A 20,408-nucleotide genomic window follows, 5' to 3' on the forward strand; every position below is an offset into this window, starting at 1 on the left:
TAAGGATGGCAAAATAAAGCCAAACATGGTCTCGGCTCCTGGTTGCTACCCGCCAACCCCTGCCAGAAGAGTGAGGAGAGGATGGCTGTACGAACACCCACGAGTCCAACACTATCACTATCTGGTTTCAGCTGTAAGGTTCTGGTCCTGGAGTCACCTGCAAGGCTCCGGCTCCTACCGGCGATCCTGCCAGACAAGCGAGAAGAGGATGGTGCAGTTGCGCTGTCGTACCCACAGCCGAACATCCGGGGTGCACTCACTATCCAGTTTCAGCTGTAAGAAGGGGGTCCTGGTTTTGCAGTCAACTACAGGAATCCGGCACCTAATTGCTACCTTGGCAGGGGGTCAAGGGGGGGCAGGGGGGAGGTTGCAGGGGGGTAGCTGTGATGCCCCCACAGTCAAACATCCAGTACGCCATCGCTATCTAATTTCGGATGTAAGGAGGGCGAATTCTGGTCCTGGAGTCACCTACAGGGGTCCAACTTCTGGTGAGGTTGCAGGATGGGGGCTAAATAATGAGAAAGCAGTGATGCCTTCACAGTCAAATAGCTAGTGGGCAGTCACTATCCAATTTCAGGTGTAAGGAGAGGGGGATTCAAATGCTGGAGTCACCCACAGGGCTCCTGGTCACCTGCAAGTGAGGCTGCAGAATTGGGAGGAGGGAGGGGGGGGAAGTTGGGTATATGGGGAACTGTGATGCTCCCACAGTCGAGCAGCCTGTTGGCACTCACTCATCCAGCTTCAAAGTTGAAGGAGTGGGGCAGATGCTGGGAGGTTGGGGCTGAGGGGGTGAATGAATCAAGACTGCCCAACCCCATTGGCATCCCAGAATGGGAGGGGGGGTCAAGGGCTCTCCTGTCCATTCCTTCCACCGGGGCCTACACGCAGGTTTCCCGCTGTAAACTCAGGTGAGTCGGTAAGGCTGAGGTGGAGGGTAGACTTACCGTGTGCTCCGTAAGCACCGAGCCCCACTGCCAAGGCGCCCGACAGCCCCACCACCCTTCCAAACGCATTGGCACCCATCGCTCCGCTGGACCTACAGTGAAGACATGGCCCCAAAAGCCTTTTGGATGCTGTGGAGGCCCGTCACAATGTCCTGTGCGTCCACTCTGACTGCAGGAGGCCCATTGGTCTCACCATTCCGGCTTGGGAGACATGGCAGAGGTGGTCAGTACCAATGTAGCACAGAAGGGGTCAGCCATTCGGTGTAGAAAATGGATGAATGATCTCAGGGTAAGTCAACCATTTCATCAACCTCAGTTCACCTACTCGATCCCACCATGCATTCACTGGCATCTCTCACATTGCCAGCTCAAGAGACAGGAATACTGACTACTGTATGGCCAAGGGCATAATTAATTAATTATTAATTCATTCAGAGACAGTGCTCTCTCCCCCGCCCCCGAGAGTTGTGATTTGGAGCTGGCTGGAGAGGACCTGGACTGTTCCTGTGGTGACAGTGAGGCTGGCAGGAAGCATCCACATATAGGTCCTGCACCACGCGATCTCCCCCTCAGTGCTACTGAGTCCACTGTTCTGTGTATAATGCAGCTGCCAAGTGCTAATCATCTCTCCCTCCTTTCTTTGCCGCGTCACTCTCAGGCAACCTTGACTGGGACCCCAGCACCAGGAGCACTTGGATGAGGACCCTAATGCCCTAAGGGCAGTACCGTCACGGCACTCACCCATACCCTCCACCAGCAAAGCAATACCCAACTTGGTGGGACCTAGATTTAGAACAGGCTCGGGTTCACTTCCTGAGCACAGTGCACAGTCTGTTCCACAGGAGGTGGAGGCAGGGACATCTGAGATCTCCAGCACTGAGGACTGCTGGAGGCCAGGAATCTGCAGGGTCTGAGTCAGATGAGCCTCTGGACTTGGTCCTCGATCAGTTGTTGGAGCTGCAGAGACAATCACAGGAACATCAGGAAGGGATGCCTAGTGCACTTATTACAAGACACAATGGTGGAGTCCATCTGCCTTCAGTCTGAGGTGATAGCGCCGGCAATGCTGAGGCACCGAGGTCAACCCTGGCAGGATGGTGGCTGCCATGGAGACCTTGGCCCAGGACACCAGTCCTGCACTGCTGTGCAAGCTGAACTCCATTGCTGATGCCATAGTTGACCTCCCAACAGTGTCAACCTGAGAGGGATACAGGGCAACTCAATCTCATTCCAGCTTCCCCTTCTCAAGGAGTCAGCCAGGGGCCTCTGGGCACCCATAGGGAGGAGGATTAGGAGCTCGACATCCTGGGGCCTAGACCCAGATGACTTTTTGGGAATGTCCAGTCAATCCAAATCCCCTCTCCCTGTTTGCCCATCATCTCCAACTCCACAGGCTGAGAGTGCACCTGGCTCACATCAGGATACCCAAAGTAGCTGGGGCGCTACTGGTCTCAGCCCTTCAAAGGACTCCCGTCAAGGTCATCACAGAGTGTAGCAGTCAGCAGGTTGCCTCCATCTCCGTTGTGGATGTTGGGGGAGCACCAAGATGTAGCAGCAAGATTAGGAATGTTAAGAAGACGTAGTTGCACAGCCTGAGCATGGGTGTTAATCACTTGTACTTAATGTTCACTATTGTCAATAAGCTCCCAAGAATGTCTCCCTGCCTATGGCTCCTTATGATCAGTGTTCATGTCATCCAGATGTGAAACCTTGGTTCCTGTGCAAGATAAAGGTAAGTGCACAGGGAAGAGGCCCTGGGCTGAGATGGTGTGTAACCTTCAGAGCAAAGTGGTGGTTTGGCTTCACATTCACTGGACACATCAATGATGCCTGCACCTCGGCAGTGCTGGTCATTGCTGCCAGAATGTTGTGGACAGGCGTCAAAGTTCTCTCATTCTCCTTGGTCTCGGCACCTTTCAGGTGGGGCTGACCCCCATCTCCATCTGTGTTTGGTGGTGGTGAATGCTGCTGAAGGGTCAGGTACATTTAAAGTTTCACAGCTGTGTCTCCGTGGTATGACCCTGATCAGAGTGCAAGCGAGCTTCCCTTGGCTACACAGTAGTCAGACATTCAGAGGCTATGTGAAGATCTATGGAGTGTCCTCACTGCATGTGGTGGCCATCCTCCTGGAATCCAGTGACTCTTAACGGCCTCCGCTGCATCTCAGTGATGTGAGCCTGAGCACTGAGGATATGTACTGCCATCAGCCGCATGAGTCAAACATCACAGATGCAAAATGAGGATGTTGGGACTGCCCTCACTGCACCTTGTCGTCATCCTCCACGAACCTTGCGGCTATGAGGGCCCCCTGAGCATGCCTGCCTTGTCTGGCCAGTGTGATGGCCTCATCACTGGCATCCTTGCCTTCGAGGACCTCATCGCCCCCATCCCCTTCGTCCTCCTCACTGGAGGAGACTTTGAAGCTCTTCTATCTCCTCAGCCAGGCCCCCTCCCTGTTGCAGCACCAGGTTGTGTAGCACTCAGCAAGTGACGATGATGTGCGACACCCTCTGGGGACTGTATTGTGCTCCACCAGACCTGTCGAGGCACCGGAACCTCATTTTCACAATACCTATTGTTTTCCCCACCCTAGTCTGGGTGGCAGCATGAGCCTCGTATCCTCACTCTGCAGTCTGAGGCTGCTGCACAGGCATCATCAGCCACATCCTCTGTGGATAGCCCTCCTCCCTGAGGAGCCAACCCTGCAGCCTCTCTGGACCCTGGAAGATGTCAGGGATGTGAGACCTGCTGAGGATGTAGGAGTCATGGACGCTCCCTGGGAATTGTGCACAGACCTGCAGGGTGTGTTTGTGGTGGTTGCAGACCAGCTGGACATTCAGCAAGTGGAAGCCCTTGTGGCTGACGTAGTGGACTTCTTGTTGCCACAGAGATCTAAGTGCAGTTGATGGCACCCTGCACCTGTAGAAACCAGAGATCTGCGCAAATCCCAGCGGTCTTGCTTCCTGGCTTTCCTGATCCCGGGTGAAATACACACAGTTTTGTGCCTTTGCGAAGATTACGTCTGTGACCTGGATGCACGCGAGAGGAGGCTTGCAGGATCCTGCACAGTCACCCATGGGGCCCTGGAAGGAGCCACTAGTGTAAAAATTGAGTGCCTTGGTCATTTTCATACCCATTGGCAGTGGATACCCTCCATGTGCCCATAGTGCCAAATCCTGCAGCCGGTGACTTGTGTAGACTTCAGCAACACTGGTCCTGTCATCTGCAGGAAACACCAGTGCCATCTATAGAACCTGAGTCTAGCGAGGTGCCTATGGATGACTGTGGATCTATCTGCCTGAGCAGGAGGTCCTGCCAAACCATCTTGAGGGTGGTGCTCCTCCTGCCGGCAAGCCAGATGCCTTTGCACCCTTCTCTGCTCCCTGTAAGCCATGAGGAATCCCACTAAATCACCAGACTCCATGATCCTGATGTTCTTAGGATCAGAGATGCATGTGTCCTAAGGATGACCTCTTGCCCCTTGCACGCTGGCCACTTGGATGGTCAGAGTGCTGTGTGAAACCCCTCCCACCTCCGTCTCCCTCCACTTGATGGATTGGCGGCAGCTTCAGCCATTGGACTGCATGCTGTGCTCTCAGTGCAGGTGAGTCTCCGAACCTGCACTGCTGTTCGCTTGAACCACAATGAATACTGGTCCAAACCTTAAAGACATTGCAAGGGGCTTTGAGCATCTCCACCAGTGACTGTGCAATGGTCCCCTTTCTCAAGGGGATTGTACAACTTGCCCAGTCGGCTAATTGCTCTACTGCCCCCGAAAACACACATTAATTTAGTCTGTGCCCGAGGGGTGAAAAGTTCTAGAGCATTTGGTGGCACTTTCATGCTTTTGTTGCTTGAAAAACTTCAGAGGCCCAACTCCAGGAATGTCGATGGAGCTGCAGCTGATCTAGGCTGCAGAAGAACGCTCACTTTTTTTTTGGACAAGCTTTTTCCAAGCATGTGGCTGCTACCCCCACCCCCGGGTGTGTGCTTGTGTACCTCCGTCAGTCCGTGCTGCCTTGCACCCCCCCCCCCCCGCCACTGCTGAAGCCCTTGCCCCAGCACCACACTGAAGGCCCAGCTGTGAGAAAGCGACTTGCCCGATTTTCCTGCACCGAGTACACGGTGCCTCTTCCTGATGTCCTACAGTCGATCCTCGCAATTGCTGCGCGAGGTTGCGTGTGCTCACCTCGCAGCTCACCTGGCGCATGGTGATCGTAAATCTCACCATCCTGAGGTCACGCTGACGTGGGGCGGTAAGTTTGATGTGGTGGAGGCAGGGAGGAGGATTCCTGCAAGCAGCCACAATGACTAGATGCAAATGCATTAAAGTTTAAGTTGCCAACGTTGGATGGCAGGAAGTGGAGCTCAACATTGACGGGCGGAGCGGGCGATCGCAAACTGGTTTCGCAAACCGATTTGTTCTTCTGTTGGCCTTCTCGCCATATTGTCCCCTCATGCCCACCACGATGTCCGATGCCAACAGGAGCAGGAAATTCCGGCCTTAGTGTTTTCGGAATTATCTTTCTGCCTCTGATATCTAGGTTTGAGTTTAGTCCAGGCTAGTGGAGTAAAGGTCCTCTGGGTGTAGGGTTTCACCTGGATTGTGGTGTTCCTAACTGATCAATTGGCCATAATTTGACACAAGCAAATTTACCAACCTCACTTGAGCAAAAAAGAATGGAGATGGGAGAATAAGGGAGGTGACAAGGATGTGTAGTAGCCTCGGTATTCTGATACTAGGGTAAGCATGGTTGGGGCAGAGAACATTTTGACCTGAAGTATGTGACACTAGCTGAGAGAATTGGTAAAGAGGTTCCACTATCCAGCACTGGCATTGAGCATAAAGACACCAATTCAGCGAGTAAGGAGTTTCAATCTCACTTCTGGAAGTACGTGGGGAACGTTTTCAGTTTTGTCTCATTCGTGATTTCTGCTGCAGATTGTGACCATTTTGAATTTTTTCCCCGCCTGTTCATTTACACATCGAACGTGAGTGAACACGGTTAGGCAGTGTTTTAAAATCTGAAAAGAAATCTTTGTTTTGTTTATTCCTCAATTTGTGTGGTAACTTGATAAACCCATTTTCAACTAATTATGTCAAATTTATCACTAAAACTTAACGCTTTCAAGTTGGTGTCAATCCACCACCTGTGAATAACCATTTTTGAAATTAATTGAAGGCCTGAATATGAGCCCAATTATTGAAACTATTTGAAGGAATTGCCCGCTGAACCTTCACTGTCGCTGGGTCAAAATCCCGGAACTCCCTAACAGCAATGTGGGTGTACCTACACCCCATGGACTGCAACGGTTCAAGAAGGCAGCTCACCACCGCCTTAAGGGCAATTGGTGATGGGCAATAAATGCTGGCCTAGCCAGTCACACCCACAACCCGTGAACGAATAAAATTAAAATAAAGCTCCTTAAGATGGTGGTTAATCCACCCTGGGGGTGTGGGGGTGGGGCCTGCTACCACCATTCATATCGATCAAAGAGCCAGAATTGTTTGGAATGAAATCTGTACTTGGAATTTGATCTTTTGCACCACTTGCGCTGATTAAAAACAGTGCGGGTGGAAACTGGAGGTCTGTGCGTTTTAATATCTCCATTTAGGAAAACGACAATCTCCCTTAATGTCATAAGCACTTTAGGTTTCCAGATTACGTGCTTGTTTGGTAGGCCAAAAACAATTTAAGAAGCATTGATTTGTGAGTTTCTTAAAATAATATTGCCTGCACTTCAAAAGTAATGCAATGATTATAAAATGCTCATGAACATCCTCGAGCTGTGAAAGGTACTATATAAAATACTAGTTAATTCTTCTTGTTCATTCCCGATGAAACAGTTTAATTTGATTTTGATACTTTTTGTTTCTCCTGAACCCACCAGTGTGTTCCTCCTTTTTAAAAAAAAAAAATTAACAGCAAGCTGGTATAAAATGTTGGCTGGAAATCTTTTGTTCCAGGTTCAGAGTTAGTGGTTAACTGGTGTTCCTCTATTTCAAGATCAAACAATAATTAAGCTTTTAAATAACTATAAATCTCTGTTACTTGTTTAGTTATCTAGTTCTGTGACCTGTTTGGTGGCAATGAATCATTTGGTAATAACGGAGTAGGAACCCTGACTGACTCCTCATTTCTCTCCCCCCCCCCGCCCCCCCCCCAACGCTTTAATGTTGTAAAATGTTTTCTGAAGCATGCCATGTGATACCAATAATAGCAAATTAATGACTTAGCTTTTGAGTTTTCTGGCATTTGGGAATGAGGCTGTTTGTTACTCTGCCATGAAATAAATTCATGGGACAATATTGAATGAAGGACTTGAGTATAAGTAAGGTTGGCCTTTTGCCATATTTAACCGGTGGCACATCAGTAGCTGAACTAGTTGAATCATTCTGTACCAATTATCACTGTTTGGTGTAAGGACTACAACTAATTCATGCACATGAATCTTAGTGTGTCACCATCTCTGCAACATTTCTAGTTTCCTTCATCTTGCTGTGAGGTTGCCCAATAATTGAGCGGGAGTAATGACTGTTTTCACCAATTCAGGTCATGGAGAGTCAGGAGTTTGATTTGCTGAAAAGTCACCCCTGAAACTAATGAGGAATAATTATTGGAATAAATGAGTGGAAATATATTTTCCTTGCAAAGGAGATCAATTCTGTACCAGTGACAAACAGTTCAGTAAACGATCAGTTTATTACATTAGAAATGAAGAACTTGGATCCATTTAGGAAGCTTTATTCTGTCATTCTCCCCTAATTGCAGGAGCTGGAGTCTTGAACCTCTCCCAAATGGTAATTTGTGTTTAGACCATGCTTTCCTGTAAACTGTTTTAGATTTGGGGGGAGGGGCATGGGTATGTCAGATTGTATTCTTGCCGTGGATCATTGTCAACTGGAGAACAATGGGTACCCCAATGGGTACCCTGAATAGGAAGCCTGACATTTCACTCAGCACCTAGCAGAGGCTAGTGCCCCTGTTGCCATGCAAATTACCACATGACTAATGGGAGAGCTGTAAATTCTTATCCTGAATAATATTGAGGTAACGACAAAATAATTATCGTGATCCTTGTTTGAGTTGCTTTATTGACTGCAGTAGCAGTTCTGTTGTATTTTTCTCTCATGTAAACATTTTTCAGGACATTGCTAAACTCATTTTTAAAGAAAATACATTCTGGACATCAGCCTGGTAATACTGGCTTGTTTACTACTGAATATTCTTTATTGTCTAATCTTTCTATCCTCCTTTTTCCTCGTTTTCTTTTATATTTAGAAACCTGCTGTAATGGGGATCCTTCATGTTTGTCTGGGTGGGTGTGGTGCCATGGGCATTCACTGCTTGCTAATCCTTAACAATTGATGCAAAGTGCCAAATATTGGGCCGTTTGTGCCTGGTGCTGTCGGCTTTGTTTGTTGAGTAGGCTGCCTGGGAAAACTGCAGTGCAGGCCAGGAATTGCACCTCATCTCTCTGGCACCTACTGATGAATTGCTAATGGTGCTGTCATTGCTTCCTATATAACCATTAAGAATTGTAACTAAAACCGTAGTTTGCTCATGCAGGATTAGTATTTAACTCGCGGAACTAATATCTTGAGAGAGGTAAGGTGAGCTCATGTCACCAATCCCATTCAAAATAGTCAATTATTGTTTAATGGGATTTTAAGGAAAGAACGTGGGTTGTCAGTCAAGAGTTTTTCAAAGTAATGTGGCCTTCCAGATAATGATTTACTAATCCAGTAAAGAAGCTTATTCAAGAAAATGCTGAGAATGTGGGACTTGCTATCACATGGAGCGGTTGAGGCCAATAGTATAGATGCATTGGAAGTGGAGAGCTAGATCAGTACAGAAGGAGGAAGTGATAGGATGTATTAGAAACTGGTGGTGATTGGAGATGCTGTCTGTAGACTGGTTACTAATCAGCAGTTTCCCTTGGAAGTAGTTCAACAATAGTTAATTGTTGCAGATTTGAGCCTTCCCTGCAATACAAGAACATACTGTGCAATTAATTTAAAATAATTTGTGGATCTTGCTTTAAGTTTAGGCCTGGGGGCACCTGTGCAGCTATACTCAGTGCCACGATTGGAAGATAGCATTTATATTAAAAAAAAAATTGCCTATTCTTCTCTCCCAGTTAGAGATTGGGATGAAACCCTGACTGCAGGAAGGTTTCTGCACCCCCAGTGGTCAGCATTTGATGGGCTGTACCAAAAGGCCCAGTGGTGGTGCTTCCCAACTCAATCAGAGACTGCAGCGAGTAACTCTCCTCCTGACTCCCCAAAGTCTGTCCACTATCTACTAGGCACACGTCAGGAGTGTGATGGATGAGTGCAGCTCCAACAAAACTTGAAGCTCGATGCCATCCAGGATGAAGCAACCTGCTTGATTTGGCATCTCTGCACCATCTTAAACATTCACTCCCTCCACTGTAGGTGTACCATCTACAAGGTGCACTGCAGCAACTCACCAAGGCTCCTTTGACAACACCTTCCAAGCCTGCAACCTCTAACACCTAGAAAAACTAGGACAGCAGGTGAATGAAAACATAACGTTCATGTTTCCATCCTAATCATGCACTACCCTGACTTTTCTATGGCTGGGTGAAAATCCTGGAACTCACTGCTAACAGCGCTGTGGGTGTACCAACACCACATGGACTGCAGCAGTTCAAGAAGGCAGCTCACCACCACCACCTCGGGACAGTTGGGGATGGGTGATGAACGCTGCCCAGCCAGTGATGTGTGCATTCCATGAACACATGTATATAAAAAAATAAATAAATCTTCTGGAAGTCTTCTGCAAAGTGGGTGTCAAAGCAAGATGTGAAAACTAATTAAATCTTAATCATAAAGCACATAATTGAAAAATTCACTTTTTTGAAAAACTTGCTGTGTCAGGCTTTCCTTTCCAGTTAGCCCATTAGATCAACAATAGTTGCCAATTGTGCTTTTTATGTGGTGGGTGAATTAACTCTCGGGTGGCTGCTTTTGTATTTTTTTTTAAAAAAGTGAAGTTCTTTTTAACTCGCTAGGCAACTTCTACAGAATTGATCCACTGTGGAAAGGAGATTGACGGACTGCCTTTTTTAACTGAATTAATGAGCTAAGTTAGTTTTTGAATTCCTGTTGATGAAGACCAATGCACTCTGCACTAGTGTTCCTGATTAGCCGCATAAACATTGTTCCTTGTAAAGATCAGGGTTGTCACTGTATCTGTGCTTAACAAAACAACACCAGTTAGACAACAGGAAAACTTATCTGCAAAATCTGCTTTTTAAAAAATGCAACTGTAAGCACACTTTTCCTTTCGTACACTGCTGTCTGGCTAGTTAGCGGGTACCACAGATAGTAAGGCAGCATCAACAGTTATTTTATTTTCAATGCCTGAATCCTATCTGATGATTTTTGGAGCCTGAGTATGAGTTTAGTTTCACGGTCCCTAAGTTTAATCTCTTTCACTGATGCTTTTGTAGTTGAACCTTTGTTCTGACCTGATTGAATGGCCTTTTAACCATCCACTATGGCAGTCATGTACTGCAGAATTCCTCTCTCCTTTCGGTTTGCTGATTCTAGATTTTAAGTAATAACTGACAGCTGAAGCCGCCTTTGTATATTTAGGCTTCCTCATTTCTCAGACTGAACCGTGTCCTGATGAGCAATTTGTCTAGGCTTAATACAGGGGACTTCCTTCTAAAACAGTGGGTTCAATGGTGGATGTGAAGGGGGCTCAGTAAAGTGGGAAAATATAAATGTAAATCTAAACTCTAGTCTCTCAACGTGAAGTTTTGATTTCATGCTTGGATGACACGGTTGTGCAGAATACACCACGGTGAATGAGTCACTGCTGAAAAGATTGATTCAATGATTGCAGGTCCTTTTTAAATCATTATTCTCTTCATGAACTGACCCAAATGAAGGCCTTAACTGGGTAAAGCAAAGCAGTGGTTAGGTACTGGTAACCATTCCGTAAACTGTTTCAGATAATGAGCAGTCAGTTGAATGTTTATGCAATACTGCCATATGTGCTTACGTTAACATAAACTCCTTTGTGCTATGTTAATGGATTTGATCGTAAGGTAGTTATGCAATCTTCTATAAACAGTACTATCATGTTTAGCTTAATTTGGGTAATTAATCTCAATAGAATTGAAACTTCAAGACTCTGGAGACCGTGTTTAATCTGAACGTCCAGATTGGCTGCAAACCAGAAACTGGCTGTGTTTTGATGAGTGAGCCGAGCAGTGTATTTTCAAACTCTTTTCTCTCCCATCTCTAGCCTAGCAGTATGCTGGTATTTGGTGTTTATTTCCCTGCCTGACTGCCATTATTCTTGAACTGTGAATGTCCAGTCCTCTGTAGTTTAAGGTACATAGTCTTACAGATTTTAAAAATATTTTCAGGTGTTGATGCATGTGGATTTTCCCCACCCAAGTTCCAGCAAAATTGTTCTCCATTTTCGTTTCAATTGTCCAGCAAAAGAGAAAAGGCAATATCTAGATAAATGTTGGAATCTGTTAATAGTTACGTGGTGTTGTGAATTTGGTATGGATGTTAATCCTGGACAGATGTGACATTTATGATTTGGTGTACTAGTGGGACCAACTGTCCCTGTTTTATGGGGCTGTCCTATAATTGAGGTATTTGTCCCACGTCCTGGGCTCTTTGCCAGCAATGCTGTTTGCTTTATATTTTCGAATCATTGCTTTGAAGACCAACTTCCTGGTTTGTGGACTTTGATTAGCGCACATATGCAGTATGCACCAGCGCATTCAGCTGTCCTCCTGGTGGCCCCACCCCCACAGACTGGACATTTGCCCCTGTAGTAATTAGTTTTTTTGAAATGTTGGACTGTAGCTTTAAAAAATAATCCAGTGCTTTAAGATCACATGACCTGTGTAAACCAATGTGTTAGCTGCGCGGGGAACCTCTACAGGGGAGCACTTCTTTTAGTTATGGAGTTTGATGTAGTTGCTGCTGCCGTCTTGTAAATAAAACCAAATGTTTCCACTAAGAAAAGTTTTTCTGAAGATCAACTCAATAACAAACTGGCGACGAGGATAAATCCAGATTTGATGCTGTACCTCACCCAGCGATTTGTGAGTATCTAAGTGTTTGTTTTTTAAAATGAGATACTCATCTGAAATGCCATAGTTTGGCAGAATCGATCCCTTTGAGCCAGCCACAGACAATTGGTCTCAATATATGCAACGTCTTGTGTTCTTCTTTCAAGCAAATGAAATCACGAGGGGAGGAAAGCGGAGAGCGATTCTCCTGTTTGTGGGAGCGAGACTTGGCTTAATTTGAAGCTTGACAGCCCCCTGGGCCCCAGACTCAAAGACTTTCAGTGAATTAGTGGACCTCGTTAAGGGACATTTTCAACCCAAGCCCTCCGTTACAAAGCAGAGGTTCAGGTTCAATTCATAGGATAGAGTCGTGGGTGTGAGAATTGCTACTTGCGTGGTGAAATTAAAACTAACACAGTATTGTGATTTCTGTGAAACCTTGAATGACATGAGATGCTCTGATCGTTTAGTATGTGGTGTGCAAGAGGATGCTATTCACCAAAGATTGCTGGCTAAAGTGAATCTTGATTTTGAAGAAAGCGTTAGAAATCGCGCTGGCGATGGAAAGAGCTGTGAGGGATTCACGACCAATTCAAGGGGCACAAAATAGCGCCGTGCACCAAATCTGGCTGAAACAATCAGCCGAAAGTGCCACAATAAGCTGGGACTACGCCGTGAAGCGGGAAACAGCCCCTGCTAACCGAAAAATGAGGAAGCAGCTTAGCAACTAAATCTAAAAATAACTTTCAGTCTTCCAATGATTGTCAATTTAAATTAGAATGCTATTTTTGCCACAGAAATGGACACAATGATAGAGTGCAAAGCGAGATTTAAAAAGGCTCCCAAACAACAAAGTCCGATGAAGTCTATAGTGTCAAAGAGCCCGAAACAGCCAATTCTGACATTTATTCATTATTTGACATGAAAGTTGGGAAGAGAACCAATATTTGTTATGCTGCAAATGAATGGTAAATGATGAAAAATGGAAGTAGACATGAGTGCTTCTACCACTGTGTAGTAGGAGAACGCACTTTCAGATATTTAAATAAAGGTGATCAACAATTACATTTGGAATGAACGCCTGCCAAGTTGAAAACATACACAGGTGAAGAAACCCAAGTAAAAAAGTAACTGTTCGTTATAGACCAAGTGGCACAGCTACCAGTGATGGTATTAGAAGGCTTGGCCCTCTGCCTTTTAGGTCGAAATTGGTTAAGGGAAATTTAACCTTGATTGGCCAGTGAGATTTCAAAAAGAAGCTGGAAGAGTTCCTGTCTTGAAAAAGGAACAAGGCAAAGTACTTCAAAGAGCCTGGAGAGTGCAAGGACTGCAACAGGATGAAAAAGGGTGTAAGGATTCAACAACCTGAATAAATGAAGACTCTTTTAAACAATGATATGGAAGAACAGCAGAAGAAACTCAAGGGGACTCTGACAGAGTTGGAGACGAAGTGAGTTACTTTTGCAAAAAACAAGTAAAACCTGTTGAAAGACCTTTACACACCTCAAAATTCCCTCGGGTCAAAGTTTGTGCCTCTGGAAAAGTAAGAAGAGAAACAGGAAGAATTTAACACCTCTCTGAACAAATTAGAACCAGAGAAGACGCAGCAATGTTCAAGTTCTAGGAGGAAGCCAACTGATACAAGGAGGCAGAAGAGCTGAAGAATCAGCTGAATGAAGCTAAAGAGGCTTTGAAAGCAAAATTTTATTTATATAGAACTTTACAAGGTGTGAGTAGATAATGAAGCCTTGAGTAGCTCAACTACTGAACTGTTATAACCCAGCAGGTGGTAAAGCTGAGTTATTTAAAAACCCACAGACTTAACTAGACACCAGACAAAGCATTTTCACCGTACAAATTCAAAATGAAGTTCCTTTCACTTTGGTTCCTAGGAGGTAGTTGTAGGCTTGCAACTTTGATCTTACATTGGCCTCTGTCCTTGCACATACAAAAACTATTGGTTATATCCAGCACAACTCATTGAATGTGAATTCTCATTGTATCACCAGCCACTTTGAACTCCACTTCTAATAATAGTACCTTTCATAGTACCAATTTCATTAGTAATATAAACATATTACTTGGTCTCTGCTAGCTAGGTGCCAGATTTCACCCCACTTCTTGAATGCTCTAGTCAAAAAATGTAAATGCACTCTCCGTCTCTTGCATTCAAAACTAGTACACATCAAAGCACCCAGGCTAGCTGGCTTTAATACAATTAAGACACACCCACAGACTAAACCTCTCTTTTTTAAAAACATATATTTCCAATAATATTATATACGTTAATAGCTTCATGACATGAACTAAGACAAATTGAGATTGCATCAGAGAGAAGTCTGGCCGACAGTAATCAAAAAGAAGGCTGAGGCTAAATTGTGGTTAAAAAGATGATGACATGGAGAAAGAAAATGCAGAATTACTGATGAGGCATTGTCTTTGTACAAGGCTGAGCTTAATACTTCCCAATTTGGAGGGGAAGGTAGAGATATGTCAAGGGAACCAAAAGGTGACTCATGATTTGCACAGTCGTGAGAGGTGGTTTACTGTTGGAGAAGCAGTATGTATAAGGAATTTTGGTGGAGGACTGAGTGGCTACCTGGTAAAGTAAGTTCAGTGACTGGACCATTGTCATACCACATAGGGCCAGATCACCTGTAAACATGTGGATCACTTAAAAAGAGAGACCCCCAACAAGATATTGTTCCACCTGTAACCATTACTGAACCAGCGGTTCCTGTTGAAGATGCTCAACCAAGGACAGACTGGCTGATGTCTCTGGAGTGGAAGACGCTGAACTGCAAGTGCCTGATGCGGCTCCAGAGAATGTGGTTCCTTCAAAAGAATCTGAAGTTGTGGAGCTGCAACAATCTACATGAGTCAGGAAACCACCTGAAAGATTCAACTTGTAATTTCATGACCTTTTGTAAATGTTGTAATGTCATGAGTTAAATATCCTTGTAAATACAAAATGTACAGAAAAGTTAAAGGGGGAGGAATGTAGTAATTATAGGTTTGGGAAATGTTGGACTGTAGCTTTAAGAATCTGGTGCTGTAAGATCACATGACCTCTAAACCAATGTGTTAGCAGTGTGGGGAACCTCTACAGGGGAGTACTTCTTTAGTTATGGAGTTTGATGTACACATAGTTGCTGCTGCTGTCCTGTAATTAAAACCAAATATTTCCACTAAGAGAAGTTGTCTGAAGATCAACTCTAACACCATTCTCTTTTTCCCACCCCCCCCTCCTCCAAACAGTCTGGACAGCACCACCTCCATTTACCTGAAAGCAAGCCAACATTTCAATCTATGATTCCTAAATCAAGGTGTAGTAATTCAGCTTTTTCACTGCAGAAGAAAACTGAGCTCTGAGGCAATCTGAAGGAAGTGGATTGAATATAGAACGGAGTAGACAGTAACATTGTAAGGAGTGTTGGAGCATGAGTGGTGGAGGTAACTCCTATGACATGAAGGAAAAAGCATCATATGTTGAAACTGAGGGACCATGCCATTACATTATTTTTAAATGTCTTAGAATTGGATTTACACAAGTTGAGTGGAAATAAAGTTGGTTGGAGATGCTTCTGTCTACATACTTTCCAAATCAGATAGGGATTTATTTTTAAACAGAAGGTAGTAGGCAAGATTGATTTAAGATGCATTGCTAAACCTTTTGGAAAAAGGAACTTCCCATTGCACTTGGCATAACCACCTCGTTCACTGACACAGTTAGAAGGGTCACAAGTTAGAAACGCAAGCTGAGCTGGAAATAAGCAGCAAATAATTCTTTGTCCCAGCTGGCTGATTTTTGGAGTGGTGGAGCAGATGGGACTACTCAGCTAAAGTTGTTGCAAGGAAGTGTGGAGTGAATTGATCAAATCCTTATTCCGTCAGTTTCCAGAGTCTCTGTATAGTCCTCAATTAAGGGATATGCCAGATATTCAAAGACCTGCAATCGTTAACGAATCCTGGTAGTTTCTGTCAAGTCCTATATAAGCTATTTTGTATTGAAGCATTTGGATTCCAGAAATTGAAAATGGTTTAGTGCAAAGAGTTTCAAAACTGAGTAATACTCAGTTTTCCAGGCTGCTTTTGTCAGTCAGCAAGCCGGAGCTTTGACTCGGGGAGGATCTTGTATCAGTAATTGATAAGACACCTTAATGATAAATAATTGTTTGGGATTCTGGTTGTAGGATCTCAAGCTTTGTTATTAACAGCGTGCCACTGTTTTTAAAGAAAATGCCATTTGTTTCTTCAAAGTTCCTCATGGTATCTTTCTCTTGTTTCAGACCTATTCTGGACTCTTCTGTGTGGTCATAAATCCATACAAGAATCTCCCCATTTATGCTGAACAAATTATTGAGATGTACAGGGGGAAAAAGCGACATGAGATGCCACCACATATCTACGCCATCTCTGAAAGTGCCTACAGGAGCATGTTGCAAGGTAAGGCGCAAAACTCTTCCGAGTGCGAGAGGAAGAAAAGTAACCTGCAATTTTCAGTTCATCTTTGAGAAGAAGGGCACAGTTATTCAAAGTTAATGTCAGGTGAACCTTGAATTTGTTTTGGTACATGTAGCAAACACTTTAGCATTCTAATTGTTTGTATTTTCTGACAATATTACAGCATATGTCCTAGTCTTGAGTATGAATATTAGTTACTAATTTGAAGTTGAAATTGGGAAAAGGGGTCTGTAGAGATGCGGGTCAAACATTTTTTTTGTGTTGCTGTTTTTCTTTTTTTGCAAACTGCTGGATAATGGCCCATTTTTGTGCTTCATTTGGAAAAGAAGAAAATTCTGCATCAGTCCTATCACATTTAAAAAGGCTTGTGATGAGGGTATTTTAAATGTGTGGGAAGCCTGGGTCAGTACCTTGCTTAATTTTTAAAAAAATCTATAAACTTGTGGAACAGAAAAGAGCAGATTAATCAACTAAATTAACTTCCTTGTTAGTCTGCGTCTTGCGTGGTGCAAGTTGAAGAAATTAGATAGCTTTTGAAAATCCAGAGTTGATTTGGTTATAGATCAAATGTAACTATTGTTTAGTGCCTTTTTATGGTGTGACCTACAGCTACTGTGTTGAGATCAGTTTCCCAGTTTATACTACATTTACAGCCAATTCAGTGTTGGCAAAAATTCAAGCAATTATCTAGAACAAGATGTAATTTTGAGTACACCTTCCATTCGCATTTGAATCCTGGTTGATGGTGCAAATTACGAGAATGAGAAGACTTGCTGATAAGAACATCCTATTGGGCTGAAAGAATTTTTTAATTCACTCTGGTGAGACTAACCTTAGTAGCTGCTAATTAGGTTTTATGTTGGAGTGAGAATGGTGTCCACTTTATTCATGGTTATTGATTCTGCTGCTTCCATTTATATCTGCTCTAGACGCACCTTCTGTTTCCTTACCCAGCCCATTACCATCTCCTTTTGCCTTGTGTTAGGATCCCAGCTGAGGTTACCCCTGGACAAGCCTGATCCCAGACTGGAACATCTTGATGGATCCTAACTTTTAATTTGTTTGTTTAGATACGTGGAGTGGTGACTGAACAGTCACCGGAGTCAGCTAATGAATTTTTAACAGAAGAATAAAGCATTTTTTCAACAAGAAAAGATAAACTATATTACAATACTCCTTCAGCCGCAACTATACCTTTACAGATATATACAGATTTGTAATGATAATACAAGTTACAAAAGCTATCTTGTACTCTAATGTTCACAGTAAATACGCAGTCCATGTACCACTAGGCACCCTGTGGTCAGACACATCACACTCTGAAACCAAGTGACAGATGCCACCTCAGCCAGATGCCATGGATCTCTCCTCATCTTTCCCCCTGCCCACCAAGACGCTTGTCACACTGTCTTTCACATGAGGGTTTACAATCTCCCACTCTCCAAGACCTTGCCTTGGACTCTCCCAAACCGATTTTCTCTCAGACGCCTTCCGCAAGGGTTCACCTCCAGGGTTTCAAACTCTCCTTCTGATGTTCCTCTTCCCTGGGTCACCACATGCATTCAAACTGTCTTCCACACACACTCCAACTCAGTATCACTGCTTCACATGCCCATAGCAAAGAGTTATAGCCCTTCGCTGTCTCTTTGGACCTTCTTGCCTCTTGAGTTCTTCTTGCTTGAAATCTGCTTTCTGCAGTTTTTGCCTCTTTAAATCTGAAGCTTGGAGCCTTTATCTCTGCCCCTCACTCTTAATTTCACTTAAGAGGTCATTTTTCAGGTTCCTGACCTTCCAAACAGGCCTTCTCGTCAAAGGGACTTTCCCCTGTTCCACTCCCCTGGATTCTTGGGGTTTTTCTTCTTGGGTTGGGACTGCTATTTGTCCCCTGGAAAATCCAACTGAACTCGAACAGCTTCCAAAACAAACTGTTGTTTCTCTTTTGTTTGCCTGTGGGAAGGACCTGCCTCTCTGGACCCCTGTTACTAGGCAACAGCCCAATTCCTCTTCTCTTTGTTTGACCTAGCTGCAACAGTTGTAAAAACCTCATTAGAAATGCAGGCCCCTTTTTAAAAAGTGAAACTAAAACTCAATTTGACCTTGACATAGATACAGAAATGTAAATCAAAATTAAATATTAAAGCTAAACCTCATTCCTAATACCCACCAATACAAATATAGCATATGTAAACTATCCCAATGTCTTAACACTTGCACCATTGCCCTTTTGCTGCCACCCAATCAGAAACTTTCCCCTTTTTTTGTTTTCACCCTTCCCTTTTGTGTTCTCGGTCACATCCTTAAATTTTTTCCACTTCTGAGCGAGGTCATCAACCTGAAACGTTAATCCTTTCTCCCACCACAGATGCTGCTAGGTGTGTTTGAGTATTTCTAGCAATTTCTGGTTGTTCGTTCCAGCATCTGCAGTATTTTGCCCCTCGGATTAACACTGCCAAACTCTTAATTTTCAGCCTAGTGGAGTCAGTTGGTCAGTGGGTTCGAAGCACGTTATCAAGGCAACCCATCAGTGCCACACTGCCAGAGATGCCACCATTTGGACTGGCAGCTCCAGTAGATGTGGGACTATTTGAAGAGAAGCAGTGGCATTCCCTGGTATCCTGGGCAATGCCACTAAAAGATTTTCTGACTATCTGTTTTCTTGCTGTTTATGGGGCCTTACAATGTGCAGGTTAACTGCATTTTATTCCAGCATTTGTTTGCAGGGTAACCACTTAATGGTGGCTGTAAGGTGCTTTAGGACATCCTGAGGTAGTGTTACATAAATTCAAGGTCATTCTTTCCTGCACCCCTTTTTCTCTCTCTCGCTCTTTCTCCTCCATTGCTGCAAACCAAAAAAAAGCTTGGAAGCTTGCCTTGGTTATGAATTTGTCACGCTTTCTTCATTCTTTCATTCATGGAATGTTGACTTTTATTGCCTGTCCTTAATTGCTCTTGAGAAGGTGATAGTGTGCTGCTGCCTTGAACAGCCACAGTTTGTGGTGAAGGTACTCACAAAGTGCTGTGGATAGGGAGTTCCAGGATTTTGGTAGTGATGAAGGAATTGATATATTTCCAAGTCAGGATTGTCTATGAATTGGAGGGATCTTGCAGATGGTGGTGTTCCCATATACATGTTCCCCTAACAGTTCTAGGTGGTAGAGGTCACAGGTGTGGATGGTTCTGTCAAAGGAGGATTGGCAAGTTGCTGACAACTTGTAGATGGTATACACTGCAGCTATGGTACATCAATAGTAGAATGGATGCTATCGAGCTTGTGTCGTTGGAATGGCACTCATCTGGGCAAATGGAAGTATCGCCCCTCATGCCTGATGTCCATTTTGTAGATGGTGGAATGGCTTTAAAAGAGTTGCAAGATGGGTGACACTCTGCAGAATGAAACATATAGCAGCAGGAGTAGGCCATTCAACCCCTTAAGCCTGCTCCGCCATTCAATATGATCATGGCTGATCCTCTATCTCAACACCATATTCCTGCCCTCTCCCCAGACCCCTTGATGCCTTTAGAGTCTAGAAATCAATCTTATCAATCTATTTCCTCCTTAAATACATTAAGTGACTTGCCCTCCACAGCCTTCTGTGGTAGAGAATTCCACAGGTTCACCTCCCTCTGAGCCTCTGAGTGAAGAGGTTTCTCCTCACTACAGTCCTAAATGGCCTACCCCATATCCTGAGACTGTGACCCCTTGTTCTAGACCCCCCCAGCCAGAGGAAACATCATCCCTGAATCCAGTCTGTCCTTTCCTGTCAATTTTATTTCTGAGATCTCCCCTCATTCTTCTAAACTGCAGTGAATACAGACCTAGTCAATCCAATCTCTCCCGCATAACGACAATCCTGCCATCCCAGGAATCAGTCTGGTGAACCTTTGCTGCACTTCCTCTATGGCAAGTATATCCTTGGGTAAGGAGACCAA

General features: G+C 44.4%; 1 protein-coding gene across 1 annotated transcript in view; it reads left to right on the top strand.

Moving 5' to 3' along the window:
• Positions 1–20,408, top strand: part of LOC144699602 (myosin-10-like) — a 157,494-nt gene that overhangs the window by 17,900 nt on the left and 119,186 nt on the right. Inside the window, exon 3 of the mRNA XM_078570656.1 lies at positions 16,304–16,460. Coding sequence (XP_078426782.1) covers positions 16,304–16,460 — 157 coding nt within the window. The remainder of the gene's footprint in view (positions 1–16,303; positions 16,461–20,408) is intronic.

This window comes from Cetorhinus maximus, chromosome 24 (assembly GCF_964194155.1).
Source record: "Cetorhinus maximus chromosome 24, sCetMax3.hap1.1, whole genome shotgun sequence".
NCBI lineage: Eukaryota > Metazoa > Chordata > Chondrichthyes > Lamniformes > Cetorhinidae > Cetorhinus > Cetorhinus maximus.